Source organism: Pseudophryne corroboree, chromosome 1 (genome assembly GCF_028390025.1).
Source record: "Pseudophryne corroboree isolate aPseCor3 chromosome 1, aPseCor3.hap2, whole genome shotgun sequence".
In the NCBI taxonomy this organism is placed as follows: Eukaryota; Metazoa; Chordata; class Amphibia; order Anura; family Myobatrachidae; genus Pseudophryne; species Pseudophryne corroboree.
The window spans coordinates 666,082,376-666,104,676 of record NC_086444.1 but is presented as its reverse complement, the minus strand read 5'-3'; the positions used below and the strand labels follow the sequence as shown (position 1 = coordinate 666,104,676).

Genomic DNA, 22,301 nt, shown 5'->3' with positions numbered 1-22,301 from the left:
GTTCTCATGCAATAAATATCAATTCACTTACTTACCGTTGAGGATTACTGTTCAATTGGCCCATATTAAATAACATAAACATTGTCAGGGACAAGTCTCTAAACACGGAACTGTTAATAGAAATTGGATTTATTCGGCAACTATGTTAAGCAGCTCATCTCAGTAACCAGAGACACACGCGACAACACGTTGTAAATGCTATTTCATGTTACCAGTTTGCTGTGTAAACCTGCAAGATCATTTTCATATAGTTGCCCATGTTTACCCAATTGGGCTGCTAACCCTAAAACTCTGCTGTCAGGGTATGTTTCATGTTACTGGCAGTGAAGCTGTTAAAGTCGTAACACCCCCCCCAACCTCCTTTTCTACAGTGGCACCTCTTTCCCTGCCCTCCTCCTTCCCTCCTCCTCCTCTTCAATCATCTCCCTTCCTCCTTCCCTCCGCCTCTTCCCTGCACTGGTCTCTCTGCTCTCTTCTCTGTCTGTCTCCCTTCTCCCCTCTCTTCCTCGTCCTCCGGGCCATGGATGGGTAAGTCATCACCTTTCCTTTATTTCTTCCCCATCGGGGTGATAATGTGCACATAGTTTCCCCTTGATACATGAGTGTAGCAGTACAATGGGAGATCATGACTTTGCTACTCTGCTGCGCTGACTACTTCACCCTGAGATTATAATCTCCTTTGAACATCTAGTGGGTGTGTATGCGTTGTAGGCTCAGTTCAGAGGGTGATGTATTCATACTGTGTCATAGTTTTTAGGCTTTCTCAGTAGTTTGCACTGTTCTGTTCCATCCTAAAAAGCATTTAAATGTATGATTTTCTAGTTATGAATGTGTATCAGACAAAAGTCCCAGACTCATTTATGTACTGTATATGATAATGTATACAGCTGAAACTGGGCAAATCTTGACAGACCTTCATAATTTTTTAATTACTTCTAGAAATGATGTAATTATTATATAATGTGTGTGCTATTTTCCTTCTCTGATGATGACCCTTGCAGCTTGTTGCTCTAAGGTTTTGCAGTGCTGTTGGTTGCATGTGAGGACTGGAGCAGCAGTGGGAGGTGTGTGAGTGTGAGGCATGTAAGCAGCCCCTCCCTGTGTATGTACAGTCACACCTGTGTTGTAAGCATTGGGAAAGGCGCTCACTGAAGAGATGGACTATTTTTCAGAAAGTTTCTGCCCACCAGCATTTCCTCCTGGCATCCTGTTTTGCCATCATTTCTGTAATACATGATGATGGTCTCAGCATATCTTATACACCACACCTGATGATTAAAGGTGCCCATCCACTAGTGCGAGGTATCGCATGTGAACCTCGCATGCAATACCCTGCAACTCACCTGGCAGTTCCCGGCCCGCTGGACAGCATATGATACATTTTGTGCCACCCTTTGGAATACAGTATATCGTATTCGATCCCAGTCCTGGGATCCACCAAATCGTTGTGGCAGCCATGATGATCTCCTGATCTGATGCGCACGGGACCACGCATCAGTTTGGAATCTGAGGTAAAACACATACGATGTGACACTTTTCACACAATGGGACAAAATCGTCAGAAAGAGGGCCATATCATATAAGTGTATGGGCACCTTAAGGCCCAGATTTATCAAGTCTTGAAGAGTGATAAATAGCACGGTGATAAAGTACCAACCAATCAGCTTCTGTTATTTTTCAAATACTGATTGGCTGGTACTTTATCACCATGCGATTTATCACTCTCCAAGGCTTGATAAATCTGGGCCTAAATACGAAGAAAATCACCACCATTTCTGTCTCTGGAGCTGCACTTGCATAGGCTATGCTTTGCAGGGCAGTGTGATTTATAGGCTATTCCAGAGCAAGATATGTTTAATGTTGACATTATATAATTATCCTGTGTGTATGCAGGAGCGTCGGAACTGGGGGGGGGGGCAAGGGGGCAGCTCGCCCCCCCCCCCCCAAACATAGAGAGGCGCCGAACATGTACATGAGGAGCAGAGCTGCGATGTGCGGTCAGGTGAAAGACCGCACATTACAGCCTCCGCTCCGTGCAGTTAGTTAATGAAGCCGCAACAGAAGCAACATCATGCATGTTGCGCCCCTCCTACTACCCGCTGGTCCCGGCTGCCAGCCTCACCTCTACACGATGCACTGCTCCTGTGCGTCGGTCCCAGGCTCCTCCTCCCACCACTGCAGCGCCTCCATCCCTGGAACTCCCGTCCCGGACTCTTCTCCATTGTACTGGCTTCTGCTATCTTAGTACCGCCTCCGCTTCCTCGGTGGCTCCACCCCCAGGTCTGTTTGAGGACTCCTCACATCTGCAGCACAGCGATCACCGAGCGCCCGACCCATTCCTGTGGCCCTCCCAGCTGTGCCCGGCACCCAGTCAGCACAGACTGATATGCCATATGTGCAGAGCCAGAGGGGGGCAGGCAGGCAGAGTCCGTCCTGCGCAGCCAGCTCGCGCCTCCAAGCCCCAGGTTTACGCAGGCTGCATGTAAATGCAAAGGCTAAACCCCCATCCAGCATCCTCCTGCTCCAGCATTCCCCTGCATACTGCAGGGAACTGCTGCCACAATGATCCCACCTCCCTGTTGGTATCCCCCGCAGCTAGCCAGCCGCAGACAGCTCCCTGCTCTGGCAGCAGGCACCTACAGTATGTCACCCACCAGCTACCAGATCATTTCCCAGATAGCCCGGCTGGGCAGCCAACCCCTCCTGTGGAGCAAGGAAACTGGCGATTAGATAAAGGGCAGCGGGCTCCGCGACGCAAGTCCTGAAACAGTTAATTTAGGGAGCTAGCTGTGCCCCTCAGCGGCCGCCCCCAGCATCTCCATATAGTACACAAGGGACTGTGGCCACCATTAGTCCCTCCTTTGGTTTTGCTTATGTCTTAAGTGCCCTGAGTGCCCCCCTTCCCCCCGAAGGCTTAATCCGTCCCTGCATATGTGTGTGTACTATTTACTTTACTGGCCAGTGGCCGCACTGGGTGCACTGACGTTAGTACATCCTCCCGGCTCCGCCTAGCGATGTGACGTGATGGCGTCACGCTACGTGTCCTCCCTCCCGGCCACCCATGCTCTCTCTTTCCCGCCCGTACTCTCCTGCCCGCGCTCTCTCTCTCCTTGTGTGCCGCCACGCCACAGCGCCCCTCTCAGGAGGACTTGGGAGGATGAATTCAGCAGACAGACAGTTCAGCAGAGATTGAGACAGTAAGTAACCCAACACTCAGTCAATGACTAAGTAAACTGCAGTGCTGCAGCTGAGGAGTCTGCCCTGCTCCTGCAGGGGAAAGAGAGTGGCCCAGCAATAATATACTGTCTGGGTGTATACAGTATATGTGTGTGTGTATGTATGTGTGTATGTATGTGTGTATGTATGTGTGTGCATATATATATATATATATGTGTTACCAAAAAAATTTGGCTCATACTGTGTGGCATAATGTGCATTTGGCTCATACTGTGTGGGGTAATGTGTATTTGGCTCATACTGTGTGGAGTAATGTGTATTTGGCTCATACTGTGTGGAGTAATGTGTATTTGGCTCATACTGTGTGGAGTAATGTGTATTTGGCTCATACTGTGTGGGGTAATGTGTATTTGGCTCATACTGTGTGGGGTAATGTGTATTTGGCTCATACTGTGTGGGGTAATGTGTATTTGGCTCATACTGTGTGGGGTAATGTGTATTTGGCTCATACTGTGTGGGGTAATGTGTATTTGGCTCATACTGTGTGGGGTAATGTGTATTTGGCTCATACTGTGTGGGGCAATGTGAATTTGGCTCATACTGTGTGGGGTAATGTGTATTTGGCTCATACTGTGTGGGGTAATGTGTATTTGGCTCATACTGTGTGGCGTAATGTGAATTTTGGCTCATACTGTGTGGCGTAATGTGAATTTCGGCTCATACTGTGTGGGGTAATGTGAATTTCGGCTCATACTGTGTGACGTAATGTGAATTTCGGCTTATACTGTGTGGCGTAATGTGAATTTCGGCTTATACTGTGTGGCGTAATGTGAATTTCGGCTCAAACTGTGTGGGGTAATGTGAATTTGGCTCATACTGTGGTGTAATGTGAATTTGGCTCATACTGTGTGGTGTAATGTGAATTTGGCTCATACTGTGTGGTGTAATGTGAATTTCGGCTCATACTGTGTGGTGTAATGTGAATTTTGGCTCATACTGTGGTGTAATGTGAATTTGGCTCATACTGTGTGGCGTAATGTGAATTTGGCTCATACTGTGGTGTAATGTGAATTTCGGCTCATACTGTGTGGGGCAATGTGAATTTGGCTCATACTGTGTGGGGTAATGTGTATTTGGCTCATACTGTGTGGGGTAATGTGTATTTGGCTCATACTGTGTGGCGTAATGTGAATTTTGGCTCATACTGTGTGGCGTAATGTGAATTTTGGCTCATACTGTGTGGGGTAATGTGAATTTCGACTCATACTGTGTGACGTAATGTGAATTTCGGCTTATACTGTGTGGCGTAATGTGAATTTCGGCTTATACTGTGTGGCGTAATGTGAATTTCGGCTCAAACTGTGTGGGGTAATGTGAATTTGGCTCATACTGTGGTGTAATGTGAATTTGGCTCATACTGTGTGGTGTAATGTGAATTTGGCTCATACTGTGTGGTGTAATGTGAATTTCGGCTCATACTGTGTGGTGTAATGTGAATTTTGGCTCATACTGTGGTGTAATGTGAATTTGGCTCATACTGTGTGGCGTAATGTGAATTTGGCTCATACTGTGGTGTAATGTGAATTTCGGCTCATACTGTGTGGTGTAATGTGAATTTGGCTCATTCTGTGTGTCGAAATGTGAATTTCGGCACATACTGTGTCATTTCCTCTCTGTGCATCTTTCTCTCCATTACTGCATCTCTTTCTCCTCTCTGTCCCTCTATCTCTCTCCTTTCTATGCCTCTCTCATCTCTCTCTGACCCACTCCTCTCTCAGCATATTTCTTACGCTCTCTCTCTCCTCTCTCTCTGCCTCTCTTGCTCTCTTCATAAATGTCTACCACCAGCTTCCATCTTGTTCCTTGCACCTGTTCACAATCTCTTTCTCTCCCCTTTGTTGTTGTTGTTCCCCTTTTGATTTCCTTCTCTCTCTGAACCTGCAACACAAACCTCAAACAGTGGGTGATATCAATTGCCAGCTCCACCTAAAGAAAAGAATAGAACTGGCCCTGTTGGTGCTACTCTTTGGGGACAATTGTGCTCATCTCCAGTCTCCACTACCAGCAGCTCTCCCAGCAGCAGTGTGGCTACTAGGGGAGCTGCTGCTGGTTTGAGGGGGTGATATTTAGCGATTCAGCAATTTAGGGGCGCCAAAATGAGATTATATCATGCCCCCCCAACCTAAAAACGTTCTGACGCCCTTGTGTGTATGTGATTTGACAGTAGTGACAGGTTATGATTATGCCTGTAGAAACCCTCTCCCTTCATGGGAATGTGCTAGGGGCCTATTTATGTAGTGGGTTTTTTTCTTCATAAAATCATGTAGAAACTGCAGTTTCGGAAAAAAATCGTGAATTATGTGCTAATAGCCTAATGTAGGAGATTTCACGAAATTCTCCTGCAGATGGCTAATTAGCGCTGCAGGTTACAGTCCCCATTATTATCAAGCTTTGACAGGGTTACAAACATAGGCGTGCGCAGGGGGGGTGCCTGGTGCGCACAGGCACCCCCTAATGTCTGTAACCCCCTCACACACACCTGCTGCTGCAGTCTCAGCGTTCGCTGAGTGTGCTCATTTCTGTACTCCCGCCCATTGCGCCTGCCACCCCCTCCGCTCAGTCTGGCTGTCATTCATTTGTATGGTGCAGTATCACTGACGTAATCCTACTCCCAATTCCTCTAACCTGTGGGACGTGTCGTGATGATGTCATGCCGCATGCATGCCCGCTTATGCTCCCACCCACGCTCTCTCTCTCCTCATGTGCCAACGCCACAGAATACAGCGTTCCTCTTGGAGGAGGACAAGTTCAAATTATTTATATGGCGCCACAAGGGTTCCGCAGCGCCCAATTACAGAGTACATAAACAAATAATCAAACCGGAAAACAGCAACTTACAGTTGATGACAGTATAGGACAAGTACAGGGTAAATAAACATAGTTACATCAGCAGATGACACTCGAATAAGTATCAGGTGGCAGAAGACTGATGGAATTGGTGCAGTTGAAGATTATTAAAGTAAGAAAGGATAAGCACATGAGGGAAGAGGGCCCTGCTCGTGAGAGCTTACATTCTAAAAAAATTCAATATCAATATATATTTCGAGAGATTAGGATATAATCTATGGTAATAAAATATACAAATTGAACATATTAAACAGATTTTATCTATCTATCTATCTATCTATCTATCTATCTACAGTATCTATCTATCTACAGTATCTATCTATCTATCTATCTATCTATCTATCTATCTACAGTATCTATCTATCTACAGTATCTATCTATCTACAGTATCTATCTATCTACAGTATCTATCTACAGTATCTATCTACAGTATCTATCTATATATATATATATATATATATATAATCTGTGCATCAATTCTCTATATTATTTAGTTTGCATTGAGTGCCAATATGTGGTGGTAGACACTCCCATTAGGTGGTGTTAGACATGCCCAATAGGCGGTGCTAAACACACCCTTCTAATCGTGCACCCCCTAATAAAATGTCCTGCGCACGCCTATGGTTACAAAGCTTTTTGGAGTCTGGTCCTGTTAGTTTTACACCATCTTGAAATGGAGTAAACTGCTTTTGGCCTATAGAGGCATATTGGCAGGAGAGATAGCTTCCTTTCCCCTCCTGCAGCCTCCATCCAGCCCCGATCCAGGAGGAAATTGATACTGTGCACATGCGCAGTGTCAGATACCCAGAGGAAATTTCACAAAAAAGGAAGTAAGGGGTCTATTCATGAAGCAGTGAAAACTGCGGAGAAGTGAGCCCGTGGAGAAGAACCAATCCGCATCGAAATAACATTTATAATTTGCATACTATAAAATTATACAGAGCAGCTGATTGGTTGCCATGGGCAACTTCTCCACTCACTTATCTACTCTTTTCACTGCTTCATGAATAGACCCCTATGTCACAGGGAGAGCGGTTATCGCTACCCGTCCCTGCAAGTTACACTTAGTTTATAGTGAGGATATTTTCATTACATATGAAAATATCCACTGCAAGACAGATGGTTAATAACCGCTGCAGTACTGCGATTATTAATACATAGACCCCTACATTCTGTTTTTCAACTGTGCAAGAATTTTTTTTTTTTTTATGGCTGCTCACTGCTGTTTTCATCTCTTATGTTCTTGTAACTATATGGGACTTAAAACTAGTAATTCATTTTAGGGGAATATTTAAAATTCAAAAAGTCCGTAAAGTTCTGTAATCATTAACGTGTTTAGCGTAGTAGTTCCTCAAGGGCCGTTGGGAGAGTGGACCTGATTCAAAAGGGAAACACAGATCATGCATGACTGCACCTTCTCACAGATTCTCAAGTGGGAACATATGCAATTGGGAGTTTCCACATTCCACTACTGTGCACTACAGTGCGACTGACTTTACAAGCCCTGTGATATATATCTGAGCAATGCTCAAGTGCACTGGTTGATTCGATCTCACCACTATCGGTTGCAGCATGGACTTCTCAAGCTGGCGTAAAGCCTCTTTTGTAACCTTCTTAAGATATGGCCACCACGGGTGGTCTTCAGTATGCCGAATGTCGGGATCCCGGCGCACAGTGTACCGGTGCCGGAATGCCGGCATACCGACATATATTCTCCCTCGTGGGGGTCCACGACCCCCCTGGAGGGAGAATAAAATAGCGTAGCAAGCGCGCCACCGTGGCCGCAGCGTGGTGAGTGCAGCGAGCCCGCAAGGGGCTCCTTTGCGCTCGCCACAGTGTCGGTATGCCGGCGGTCAGGCTCCGGGAGCCCGGCCGCCGGCATACCATACTACACCCGGCCACCACGGCTGCGGTGCTGTAAAAGAGATCACAACTGAGTGGTGAAACATGCCTATGACACCACCTCTTTTTACAGAGACTTTAGGACACCTCCTGGTCTCCATCCTGGACCGTCCATGGAACGCAGAAGCAGTCTCAAGCAATAGTCATGTTCAGGGGCACTAGAATGTTTTGAGGTTGGGAGTGAGGGCATAGAAAAAAATGTCATTTTGGCGCTCTCACCATCCCCCCAGTGCGGGTGAGCGCTTACCTCCAAGTGATTCCCGCAGCCTGCTATGCCCCATGTCCTTCTAGCCGGCTCTTCACAGATGCATTACCAGGAGGAGGCGGGGATGTCCCAGCAGACTCAGCATGGCCATGCCTCCTCTCGGTAATACGTCTGTGAAGAGCTGGCTAGGGGGACATGGGGCATAGCAGGTTGCAGCAGCACACTGTTTTTACAGGAGGAGTCGCCCACGGGGATCCGGAGGTAAGCGTTCACCCACGCCTCTGTCACGTTTGGGGGGGCATGCTGCCACCTTTCCCCCTCCCCATTCCTATACCTCTGATCATGTTGTATGCAAATTTGGTATGTCCAGTAACGCGTGAAGGGCGTATATTCATTGATTCAGCAGCAGGGTGTTACTGGAATTAATTTGAAAAGGTTGGCAACTAATATATATGTAATATAGTGTTACAAGGAGGATGTTAGATTGTTCCTGTTTTGTTTTGCTGATGTTGCAAACGGTCAGCTGGTAACCTTTGTACCGCATTACGCTCATTCTATACATTGGTACAACTGGCTGTTTATTTTCTGATCTAATTCTTCTCATATTTGAGATCATCCAATCTGGCAACGCTGTGTTTTGTATAACTAGGGCTCCCATGTTCTCAAATACAAAATTATTCTGCATTTCACATAGAGGGCCTAATGCAAAGTAGGCTGGACTTGCTCCTGCATTGTATTCAGAGTAAATGTGTGTATTCTCCTGTATACAGAGTAATACATGTCTCTGCGGCCAGTACGCCCCCATTTATGCTTAGCTTCTTTGCCTGCATCATTATCCGTGCACACTAGCACCAGCCCTATCCTTGGTGCAAAAGATCTATCTGAAACAAATGACTCATCCGCACGACTGTGCATAGCCGGCAGCTCCGTGGACACGCCCTCTCTGAATAATGCGTGCAAACATGCCCCATTATCACCCAGCCCCTTCAGCCATGAGACGCAACTGACTCTTGTATGAGTCAGTATTGCCCGTAGTAGACCCTGGAGGATGCACAGTGTGAAACGTGCATGACCTGCATATCACTTCTAGCTTATTCATTGTTTTAGATAAGTTCCCAACTGTATGCCTGTTCTATTAACAGTATTTAAGCAGACATCATCAGGAAATATGGGTTGGAAGGTTGATTGGCAGTCACAACATGGATTCCAGCCAAAGAGGCTTAAAACACCTCCTTGATCACACTGGATCAGGAGTTTGAATTCTGGGAAATCATTATTCCAAGTGAGCAATATGAGAAAGTAGAAATACTGTATATTGGGATAGTATGTGTGTTGCGTATGTATGTCACCAAGGCTCCTAGGTGAGCCACAACAAATAAGCATTTACTGTTGGTAAGTATTTACAAATGAGCACAATGAAAGGTTAAACCGCAATATAGAGTTGGTGATTTCGTGAGAATATAAGTTCAAGTGTTATTTGTAGAAATAGCTAAAATGCAGTGTAAAATAATGTGGTACCAATAGACTATGAAACCACAATGGAGTATTACGTTCTCCTCATTTAAGCCAGCTAAGGCTACTCGAGACTGTGGTTAAAAAAACAAACTTGGTTGTTATTGACAACATAATGATTAGTAGTAGTAGTATCACCTGCAGGTGCCAAGAACACATTAATGGCAAGAGTGAAGCTAGCAAAAATTGTTCACATGCCTATCATGAGGCCACCTGAGGCATCTTTCGGGTACACACTTGGCGATATTTTATGCCAATCTGATAAGCACTCTGATCTGACGGAGCGATTATCAAATTGGTGCACACCTGTAAACGCTGAGCAACTTCTTTCTAGTGTGCACCTTATTTTGATCTCTACAATGTGATCGGGAGATCAGAAATGATATAGTGTGTGCAGCACACACCTTATCCTCCTCCTGATCTGACCATTGCAAAAGTCTTTAAAGCCATTATTTGCTTCAAATGCTCCAGTGTTCCTGCATATACACTATTCAATTATTGGGTGATCAGCCAATTACCTGCTGATGGGCCTGATAATTGGATAGTGTGTATACAGCTGCAGGTAGGCTTTTCCGAGGCGGAAGCAAAATGTGGGGGCTGCTAGTGTATTTTTGTTGAATAAATCTGCCTTTGTAAGTTAAGCTAGGTACACACTTTCCGATTTTTTTTTTTTTTTTTTTTTTTAGTCTGGACAGCAATCGGGGCCGATTATTCGGCTAGAGGAAGATCCCAATATCTCTGCTACACACTTCTTGCTTTTTATGAAAAATCTGCCAATTTCTCGTTACTACCCAGTTTTTACACCTGGACTGGTCAGACTATTGAGAATGCACACACTGGTTGATATCGGGAGATTGAGGCCGGGATTTTTGGTCTTTACTTATCGGATAATTGTGCTGTAGCTGCGTATTTGTGGGCAAGAGTTCTCCGATTTATTAGCAATATGCCAAAACATGTTCATACACCTTATGCAATAAATCAGGCCAATCATCTGATTATTGTCAAATCGGCCCATGAATTGTATAGTGAATAACTAATACCTTGCTGCTATGTTACATAATGCTAAATGTGGGCCCTTTTTTTTTTTTTGCTCCCATGTCAGGTAATGAGGTTTAAATTGATTTGTTTGAAAAAAGGGATGCAGATTATTATTATGATGATTAACTAAATTTTTAAGAAAGACAGTCCTGTTTTTAGAAATTGGAATTTCATTATTGAAATGTCCTGTGAACACTTGTTGTCGATCAACATGGAGCTGAATCGGGGGAGCTGGTTTGTAATACTGGACCTGCCACCAGTTGCCTTCGCCCCCCACGTCCATACTGTACATTCATATTTTTGCATTCAGTACTTAATGTTTGACACTTATTATATTTGTGCCAACTTGTATTTTAGGCTTATTGATCCTTTTAATAAAACGTTATGTGTGTTTTTATAGGATAGTTTTGATTTTTTTTAAAACCTACTGAAAAGAAGATGTCTAACATAAAGCGCTGCAGAATATGTGTGCGCTATATAAATAACTGGTAATAATAATAACATGAAAGGCTAGTTTGCATTCCAGAATTGTATCCTTCCAGAGATTGTATTTATAGGAAATTGCTAACAATAGTCTCCTGTTCAAATTCTAACAATGCTCTTTCTGCAATGGGTGAAAGCCGACAAGGCTCCTGTTTCTACATCATTATTGCTGTTCTGTACTGGTCTATCACGCATGTGTTACTGTCTGCTATATATTACATGTCTGTAGGTGATCCAGTGTCCTGTACCAGCCATTGTTGAGTTGCTTAACTACCATCCTCCTACATGACCTTTGGTTTCACACAGATGCTCTTTCATCTGTTTATAAGCAAATAATGCTCCACATAACCAGGGAGGATGTTGTGTCCTGCTAGTACCTTGTGCTGAAAACAGTCATACTGCTGACACTTGGGTAACAAGTCCTTACTGTTGCAGCACTTTCCACAATGCAGATAAAGCAGCCTTCATCTTCAGAACATTCACAGCAAGGACTCTGTGTTGCATCAAGAACTGATTGTCAGTGGCCATGGGTTTGTCCTTTTCAGAGTAATTACGTTAAAGTGATCAAAAACTGTAATGGGTCTCGCCTTAAGAAGAATATTTTGCATCCTTTATGAATATAGGATTGGTCAGTGTCAGCTGATCCAACTGCCAAAGTGATTACCATGCAATCATGTGATAGATCACATGGTAATCACGTGATGTGCACGTCACCGAGGAGTGGGAGTGGCCGGCGGGTGCCCATCGCAGTGCGGTATATTGCATGTGTTTAAAAAACACATGTGATCGCACTGCGATGCAATAAATATTAAGTGCAGCACATAAGATCCTGATACGCAAGATTCGACCAGCGTGCCCGCGCATCGCGTCGCATGGTGCACAATATGTGCATACAATCATGCGATTGACTGCACAGATGCGATCAAAATCGCATGATTGCATGCCATATCGTATAAGTGTAAGGGGGTCATGTACTGCATGAGAGTACAGCCAACCAATCAACACAGGTGTAAGGAGCCATGAGACGATGACTGGAGGGAACCAAACACTACAAGATGTTGATCAAAATCATACAGATTAACGCTCATGTTCATACTGTACAATGAGTGATAATTGTTCAAAGTTGTTTAATTGTCTGGTTTGCATGATTATCTTGCAATGTGTGGATAGTTTAAGTTGCAGCCATCTTAATAGATAATTACTTTATTAACTAGTTTCCTGTATTAAACTTTATTATTTATTACCAGTTATTTATATAGCATACACATTCCACATAGCTTTACACAGAATATTTGCCCGTTCACATCAGTCCTAGCCCCAGTGGAGTTTACAGTCTATGGGCCTAATTCGGAGTTGATCGCAGCAGCAAATTTGTTAGCAGTTGGGCAAAACCATGGGGTCATTCCGGCCCGATCGCACGCTGCACTTTTTGGCAGCTGCGCGATCGGTTCGGAACTGTGCATGTGTTGCGGCCCGCAATGCACAGGCATGTCGTTACCCGGCGACGGCCGTCGCTGGGCAACGACAAGAACTACAAAGAAAGACTTTGCAGCGGCGAACGCAAGAAGATTGACAGGCAGAAGGTGGATCCGGTCGTCAACTGACCGTTTTCGGGAAAGGGGAGTCCAACGCAGGCGTGTCGAGGCGTTCGGAGGGCAGATGTCTGCCGTCAATTCAGGGACCTGACAGGCTGAAGTTATCGCAAGCGCTGAGTTGGTTCAGAGCTACTCTGAAACTGCACAAACTGTTTTTACAGAGCTTGGCTGCACAAGCGTTCGCACTTCTGCTAGGCTAAAATACACTCCCCAGTGGGTGGCAGCATAGTGTTTGCACGGCTGCTAAAACTGGCTAGCGAGCGATCAACTCGGAATGACCCCCATGGTTTTGCCCAACTGCTATCAAATTTGCTGCTGCGATCAACTCTAAATTACCGACCGAGTAGAATGGGCCTTAATGGTAGCAGGAGCTGGAAGGCCAGCCTGTACATAAGCATGTGCAATCACCATTCTAATCCATCTGGCCAGGGTCTGCTTGTGAGCAGGCCAGCCACGTTTGTGAAAACCAAACAGAACAAAGAGAGAATCCGACTTCCTGATGGACGCAGTTCTCTTCACGTAGATACGGAGAGCCCGTACCACATCCAAAGACCTCTTTGGAAGACAAGTCAGGAGAGGCAAAGGCCGGAACCACGATCTCCTGATTAAGGTGGAAAGAATACACCACCTTCGGTAATGGACGTCTGTCAGGCAAAATTGATGAGGGGGGTGATTTTTGAAGGATATGGCGTAACCTCGAGTGACTACTTCCCGTACCCAGGCATCGGAAGTGGTCTTAAACCATTCCTGGATATACCCTAGAAGTCGGCCCCCACACCCTGGGATCCCCCAGAGGGAGGCTCGCCCCATCATGCGGCAGGCTTGTCAGTTTTGGAAGCAGGCTGACGGGCTGCCAAGGCCCGTTTGAGTTTGGGCTTATTGGGTTTGGAAGTGCGAACCTGTTTCGGGTACGCCTGACCTTTTGCTTTCCCTGAAGGACGAAAGGAGTGAAAGGGAGTACTCTTAGCCTTCGGCACCGAAGGAGTAGTACTAGGTAGACATGCTGTTTTAGCAGAAACTAAGTCAGCCACTATCTTGTTGAGGTCTTCTCCGAAAAGAATGTGTCCCTTTTAAAAGGGAGTACCTCCAGGGTTTTCTTAGAGTCCAGATCCACAGACCAGGACCGTAACCAGAGCATCCGGCGAGCCAAAATGGACGTAGTAGAAGCCTTGGCCGCCAGAATACCTGCATCCGAAGCTGCCTCCTTAATGTAATGAGACGCTGTGACAATATATGACAAGCATTGTCTAGCATGATCAGAAGCGTTGGACGGCAACTCCGCCTACAGCTCCTGAGCCCACGCTTCCACAGCTTCTGCAGCCCATGTCGCTGCAATAGTGGGCCTATGCGCAGCACCGGTTAGGGTGTAAATTGCCTTTAAACAACCCTCCACACACTTATCCGTCTGCTCTCTCATGACATGACGGTAGTTACAGGCAGAGCTGAGGATACCACCAACCGCGCCACCTGCGAATCCACTGGCCGTGGTGTTTCCCAATTTTTACTTAGCTCCGCAGCGAGGGGGTAGCGAGCCAGCATCTTCTTGTGAGGCGTGAATTTCTTTCCTGGATTTCCCCAGGACTCCTGACGTATGTCATCTAAATGGTCAGAGTGAGGTAAAACTTGTTTAACCACTTTCTGACGTTTAAACCTATCCGGTTTCTTAGGGGCAGCATCAGGTTCTGGGTCATCATCAACTTGAAGAATGAGCCTGATAGCCTCCAACAAGTCAGGAACATCCACCTGTGAAACATCTTCCCCATCAGAAGCATCGGGATCAGAATCTGTGGGGTCAGTATGAACGTCATCCTCATCAGACGATGTGTCTGGGACGTTGGTGGATTGTGAAGAAGTAATTGCCCACTTAGAGGACCCCTTGGTCTTAGGCGGGTGAGGGTTAGACTTTTGAGTAGTCAGTGATTTATTCAAATGCTGTAACTGATTGGACAGTTGATCTGCCCACGCGGGTTAACCGTGGGGACCATAAGTGGTTGTACCGGAACAGGAGGTCCCATAGGGGGCGTTAGTCTAGTTTCCAGCGTATTCAATAGCGTGGAGAAGGTAGCCCAAGGCGGGTCATTTTGAATCCCCGTTGCTACAGTCCCACTGAGGGGTAAGGAACCCCCAGAACCTGAACCCTCAGCTGCTATGTTATCCTCAAATGTGTCTGCAGCATCAACACCACACAATGTAGGATCAGCCCCAGCACCATTGCCCTCTGTAGCTGACATAATCAAAAGCTCAATGCAAGGCAACACAGTACAATATCGGCAGCACAATACCTGACAAGAACCCCCTGTGCAGTGTATTTCAGCACAAACGGAGTTCTAGAGGTATGTGGTGACTAGAAATCACAGAGAAAAATACACACTGAGTATATCCTGTGAACTACCTATATTAATGATAAACCTGACTCACTTAGCCCCCTCAGGTTATAGAATATAGGGATAGCAATCTGAGTGAGATACACGAAATGGAGGTGTCACAGCAGCTATATGCACACACACAGTCAGTTTGTACATTGCAGAAATTATGACATGCAATAAAACTGCACTGGACTAGCAATACATAGTAGTACTAAGTATAGCTATACACTTAATAGATATAAATGCACAGTAAAGACTGGATGTATATCACAGGGTACTTGTACTATATAACCCTGATTAAATGCACTTTTTTTTTAACCAACACTGTCAGCAGACATGTAGAATACTTAAGTGTCCTGTAAAATGCACAGTGCTGACATGCAGGCGGCTTTACAGAGGAGGATTTGCCCAAACAGTCCCAGGATCAGCTCTGCTTGTCCTAATGGCGCCCAAACGCTGACAGGGAGTGAGGAAGAGAGAGATATGTAGCTCCAGGGCGGGAACATTTACTCTAAATGGCACCCTGGGGCTGGGGGAGGGGCTACAGGTCAAAGCCTTATCCCCCTACTGGACTTCACCACCGGGTACTGGGGGCTTAAATAAACGGTTTTATGAGAGAAAACCGACCTGTGCCCATGCCTGGTGGTCTAGTGGGGTCCCTGTAGTGCCACAGTGTCCACGCCAGCGCGCGCGGACCGCCTCTCGGGATCGCGATTTACAGCGGGTTCCGTTGGGCTGACCCACTTGCCTCCTCCCTAAGTGCGGCCACGCGATCCAGGAGAGCAGCGGTCATGTGTGTGTCTAACAGGAAGAAAACCGGAGCCTCCGCTGTAGGTACCCGGCAACCAGGGCGCGGGAGTGTACAGCGCCGCTGGGGGAGGTGATGGTGCTGCAGCAGGAGATGTCTGACTGACATCCAGCACTTACAGTGCCTCTGCTGCAGCCCTTGAAGTCTTCATTTTTCTATAAAAAGCTTTCTCATAGGGCTGCTGGAGCAGCCCCCCTGTTGTATGCCTGCTTACTGCATGGCACCAACTACAAAACTGAGCTCCTGTGCACGGAGGCGGGGTTATAGAGGAGGCATAGCTATGCATTCTGGGAAGAAGGTCAAAGCTTTTAGCCTGTTGGTGCCTCGGATCAAGATCCTACTCTACACCCCCAATGTCATTCCCTGTGGAGCCCACTGTACTCCGCAGCAGAAATAAGGATGTTTATTTGCTTGGATACTAACAACCCCACTTGTCACAGTGGTGAACTTACAGGTAAGTGCCGCAAAGGGAGCAAGATGCTGCACGGATAAAACCCCTACCTACATACACAGCGAGGGGATGCTATCGGCGATACAGTAGCACAAGGGATGTATAGCAAATACACTCAGGTAGCCAGTACACTCCTTTTTGGTGGCTATAGCATATATATTGGCAGACAAAAATATTGTTTTAGCTCAAATGCATATGGATTTGGTATGGGATCCTGGCGGTCATAAGACCGACTCCGGAATTTTCGAGAGGCGGGATCCTGACAGCGAGTGCAGTGTGTCCCCTTGCGGTCTTACTGCGCTTCGGCCCTGGTGGTGAGCTTTGGCTATGCATGCCCATAAAATGCCGTCTGAGCGGCCATGACCCTCCTGTGTTTGACCGACCACTCCCAATTGCCACCCCCAAACACTGTCTTTGTGTCACTCAATTTGTGACTAATTCCTTGGTGCAACCGCAATAGTATTCCACGATTTGTCTTTACGAAACCCAGCATAATATAGTACAGAAAATAATGAAGTACAGAACAGATTTTCATAAAATACAGAAGCATGGAGATACTAAAGGGACAATTATGGGAATGCTTGAGTAAAAAGGAAAGTCTAGAGTCTACTTTTGGAGGATTCTATAGCTGGGGCCTCTCGCACTGTGCGGGGAAGCGAGTTCCATAGAGTCGGAGCCGCATGATTAAAAGCTCGACCCCCAAATGAATGACTGGAGATTCTAGGTACTGCTAAAAGTCCTTCATCTACAGATCGCAGTAATCGAGTGGAGCAGTATGGGGTCAGAAGCTGTTTCAGGTACCTTGGGCCCTGGTCATGTAGTGCTTTGAAACTCAGTAAGCCAATCTTGAAGATGATTCGCCATCTTACAGGCAGCCAGTGAAGGGAGTAGAGTATGGGTGTTATGTGGCTAGAACGGGGCTGGTCGGTTAATAGCCTGGCAGCTGTGTTTTGCACCAGCTGTAAGCGGTGCAATTCTTTTCCTGGGAGACCAAGGTAGAGGGCATTACAGTAGTCTAATCGAGATGATACAAATGCGTGGATGACTTTTGGCAGATCATCTGAGGGAATTAAGTGCTTGATTCTGGCTATGTTCCTCAGGTGAAAGAATGAGGATTTGATTGTGGCTGATATTTAAGTGTCAAGCCACCATCCAGGCAACGCCAAGATTCCGCACATGATCAGTGGTTTGTAATTCTGAATCCCAGAGTGTAAGTCCAGTTGGTTTGCTATGCTGCAGTCTTGTCCTTTGATGTTGCGGTCCTATCATAAGGACCTCTGTTTTATCCGGGTTCAGTCGCAGCCAACTAGCATTCATCCACTCCTGGAGTTCAGCTAGACAGCCATTTAGGGTTGCTATTGGGTTATCAGTGCACGGAGCAAAGGACAACTACAGTTGTGTATCATCTGCATAGCAGTGGTAGACCAGCCCATGGCGCCTGATTATTTCACCCAGCGGGAGCATGTATACTGCAAAAAGCATGGGGGATAGTATAGAACCTTGTGGGACACCACATGGCAATGGCACTGGTGGTGATGAGTATAATCCAGACGATACTCTGTGACCTGCCTGTGAGAAATGATTTGAACCAAGTTAGGACTGTGCCATCCAGTCCACAAAAATGTATCGGACGCTCAATCAGAAGCCCATGGTCCACGGTATCAAATGCTGCAGAGAGATCCAAAAGGATTAATATTGAACAGTCGCCTCTGTCTCTTGCCGTCAGAAGATCATTTAACACACATACCAGGGCTGTTTCAGTGCTATGTCTTCTCCTGAATCCTGATTGGAATGGATCATATATATCATGGGTTGTCAGGCGGGTTTCCAGTTGATTTGCAACCACTTTCTCAATAACCTTTCCTAGGAAAGGAAGGTTTGATACCGGTCTATAGTTGGTCATGCAGTCGGGATCTAAATTAGGTTTTTTAAGAAGAGGTCTAACAATTGCTTCCTTTAGGGGTCCAGGAAATATGCCTGTCTGCAAAGAGCATTGAACAATTTTTGCAAAGACAGGACCAGTTATATCCATACAACCTATTAGAAGCTTGGTTGAGGCAGGGTCCAGATCACAGGTGGTGTGACGCAAAATCCAAGCAATTTCAGCAATGTCCTTTACATCCACTGGGTGAAAGCTGGTCCATGAAGGCAGGTGGCTTATATTGGCAAGTTTTGTAGTTTGACACTCCTTTGATGGCACTGTGGAGATTCCAGCCCGAATGGTGGATATTTTATCTGCAAAGAAGTTTGCAAACTCGTTGCATCTTGCCTGGGAGAGGGTTTCATCAGTCTGCAGGCATGCTGGCTTGCAAAGCATCTCCACTGTGCGGAAAAGTTGAGCTGGCCTATTGTTTGCTGCCGTGTTCTCATTTGACAGAAACTGTGATTTCTTGCGAGTGATTGTCGACTGATATTCTTTGTTATGCTTTATTAGTTTTATTTTGTCATCCACTAGGTTAGTTTTTTTCCTCCATCGTCTTTCCAGTCTTCGCCCCCTTTTCTTGAGCTCACTAACACTGTTGTCGAACCAGGGAGCTCGACGTTGTGGTTTACGAGGTCTTATACGCACAGGGGCGATAATATCAATTGCAGCCATAACATCCCTATTATAATAACGGACTAGGGAACAGGGATCTTCACAGGCACCCAGTATAGCAGAGAGATCCAGATTTGCTGTTAGAGCCTGGGGAGTCATACCCCTCCTTGGACGATACCTGGTCAACTCCACGGGCAGAGATCTTATTTGAGGGGTTGCAACTGAGAACCAGAGGGAGTAGTGGTCTGACCAGATGACTGGGTTTATTTTTAGGTCAGGGACTTCTAATCCAATCTGAAAGACAAGATCAAGAGTGTGACCACTGTTATGTGTGGCAGAAGGAATGACCTGTATGAAGCCCAGACCATTCATTGTGCACAGGAGGTCTTGGCCAAGGCGAGAGAGCTCATCATCCACCCATGTACAATATTTGCATACTAAGATGCAAATCAGGAATAAAGTATGCAGTACAGGAATTGAGCCATATTGCATACCCTTCAACCTTTTTGGCCGGTAAAGTACCCTTTTTTTTTTTTTTTTTTTAATGGTTTGTACCGATTTTTTTTACTCACTAAATCTCCATAGAAAGTATAGGAAAGGAGGCATGGCCACGCCCCCTTTACCAATGGCCATTCCCCTTTTCCTAATTTGTACCGGTTTTCAAGGGTACAATGGGGGTCATTCCGAGTTGATCGCTCGCTAGCAGTTTTTAGCAGCCGTGCAAACGCTATGCCGCCGCCCACTGGGAGTGTATTTTAGCTTAGCAGAAGTGCGAACGGTTTTTATCGCCGAGCGCCTGCAAAAAATTTGTGTAGTTTCAGAGTAGCTCAAAACCTACTCGGCACTTGTGATCACTTCAGACTGTTCAGTTCCGGATTTGACGTTCCAAACCAGACCAGCGGGTCAAAAACCTACTCGGCGCTTGCGATCTGTTCAGTTCCGGATTTGAGGTCCCAAACCCGCCCAGCCACGCCTGCGTTTTTCCTGGCACGCCTGCGTTTTTCTGCACACTCCCTGAAAACGGTCAGTTGCCACCCAGAAACGCCCACTTTATGTCAATCACTCTGCGGCAGCCAGTGCGACTGAAATGCATCGCTAGACCCTGTGCAAAATTGCATCGTTCATTGTGCCCGTACGTCGGGCGTGCGCATTGCGCCGCATACGCATGCGCAGAACTGCCATTTTTCAGCCTGATCGCTGAGCTGCGAACAAATGCAGCTAGCAATCAACTCTGAATGACCACCAATGTCGGAAGGTATGATATTGTGCAAAATGGATGTGTGTGTGTGAGGACACAACTATATGGGGTGTGGTTCATCAAATCGACAGTGTCTAGGTCGACAATGTTTAGGTCGACCACTATAGGTCGACAGTCACTAGGTCGACATGGATTGAAGGTCGACAGGGTTTCTAGGTCGACAGGTCTAAAGGTCGACATGAGTTTTTCACATTTTTTTTCTTCTTTTTTTGAATTTTTTCATACTTAATGTGGACTATGATTGAAACGGTCAAGTGTATGTGTATGAATGAGGGCATTCACAGACATATCGCTTGTACACACTGGCCAACAGACCCGCCATATATCGGCCAGTGTGTACGCACAATTAGGGATAAAATGTTTGATAGCATGATGAAATAGCACAACTGTGCTACAACATATAATGACCAATTCTACTTAAGGTACACCCATGCAGACTTCTAATCCCTTCTTTTCACACGCTTACAGTAACTGGCATGTGGTAAAATAAGCACACTTACTTGTGTTAATGAGGGTTTTTTATTTTAGAATGAAGAGCCTTTTTATTAGTGTATGTCAGTGGTTCCCAAACTGTGTGCCGTGGCTCCCTGGGGTGCCTCAGAACACTTGCCGGGGTGCCCTGGGTTGATGGTCCAGGACCAATCAAAATTATTTCTAGTCAATGTAATAGGCAAAATCAGTGCTGGTGACTGCCAATCATAACATATGTTGACAAACAGAAGTAAATCTTGTTCCTCACCACACAGTGGAACCTAAAGATGACATATAAACACAATTTTTTATTTAATATAAATTTCAAATTTTCTCGCTAAGAAATTTTTGGCCTAGGGATGCCGTGAATAAAATTCTGTTACTCTAGGGTGCCATGATTCCAAAAAGTTTGGGAACCAATGGTGTATGTGAAGCATCACTGTTTTTCATATATGCTAATAAAGACAGTGTTTATCTCCATGTAATTTGTCTAATGAAAGCAAATGTATGATATATAATGGATACAAGTGTTTGTTTGATACATGTAAGGTGTTGGAAATGCAAAATAACTATTACCAAAGTAAGGTGTTTGGGTTTCTGTAAATATCTGTTGCAAGAACAATCTTACTTTACATTTGTGACTTTTAAAAGAAACAAAAAGACTCATGCCTGCAGTACCTAAAGCAGAGCCAGATTAAGGCCCAGATTTATCAAGCCTTTTATTGATAAATAGCACGGTGATAAAGTACCAACCAACCAGCTCCTAATTGCCCCGCTACAGGCTGTGTTTTAAAAATGACAGGAGCTGATTGGTTGGTTGGTACTTAATCACTATGAAAATTGATCGCTGTACAAGGCTTGACAAATCTGGGCCTCAGTCACTATGGGGCTCTGGGTAACATGCTGGCTTGGACCCACTTCCCATCTCATTTTCTTAAAATAAAACACATCTGGACCCTTTAAACTTCTGTCACTACTGCATTCCATGCCATTATAATTTTATTAAAGCTTTATTTTACAAATTGTAGAGGATTTGTCATCTTGTCTGCTTTGAAAATAATTTCATGGGGTTTGTGATATATGTAGGTTATCAATTAAATCCTCCTCTTTATGTTTCACTGATATTTTGCTTTTACAGGTTACAGGAATCCAAAATTCAAAATCACACATTTTTGGTTCCCCTACTGAGATAATGACACACTATATATATATATATATATATATATATATATATAAATAATGAGTATATAGAGATATATTATAATATATATGTCATTGTTTAAGTAGGGGACCCAAACGTGTAATTTTTGATATAGGATACTCAACCTGTATTAGTTTTTAATGCTTTTTTTTTTTCTGTGCACAGCATAGAAACGGAAAGTTGAGCCTTCCGTCCTTTAATGATGCGATTCAGGCACGGAGTGGGAGTGCTGCTGGAGAAGTCAGGAACTTCTTCACGGAAACCCGCTATCTGAATAGCACTAAGCGGAGAAAAGCCCTGTTTCCCTGCTCTTATGAATAGACCCCAATGATACATACATACTTACAATTCTATATAATCAAGAATGGCATGTGCTAATTCTTACTCCCCT

The 22,301-nt window shown here is 45.4% G+C and overlaps 1 protein-coding gene across 6 annotated transcripts in view; it reads left to right on the top strand.

Moving 5' to 3' along the window:
- Positions 1-451: 451 nt before the first annotated feature.
- Positions 452-22,301, top strand: part of PTBP3 (polypyrimidine tract binding protein 3) — a 415,749-nt gene continuing 393,899 nt past the window's right edge. For 3 of the 6 annotated variants that reach the window (XM_063914702.1, XM_063914707.1, XM_063914709.1), the window contains exon 1: positions 477-528. Coding sequence is in view for 1 of the 6 variants with exons in the window: in XM_063914711.1 (XP_063770781.1) it covers positions 525-528 (4 nt within the window). In the remaining 5 variants the exon portion in view is untranslated. Of the gene's footprint in view, positions 529-22,301 lie in introns of all 6 variants that reach the window. The other 3 variants (XM_063914711.1, XM_063914705.1, XM_063914714.1) reach the window with 3 other exon arrangements.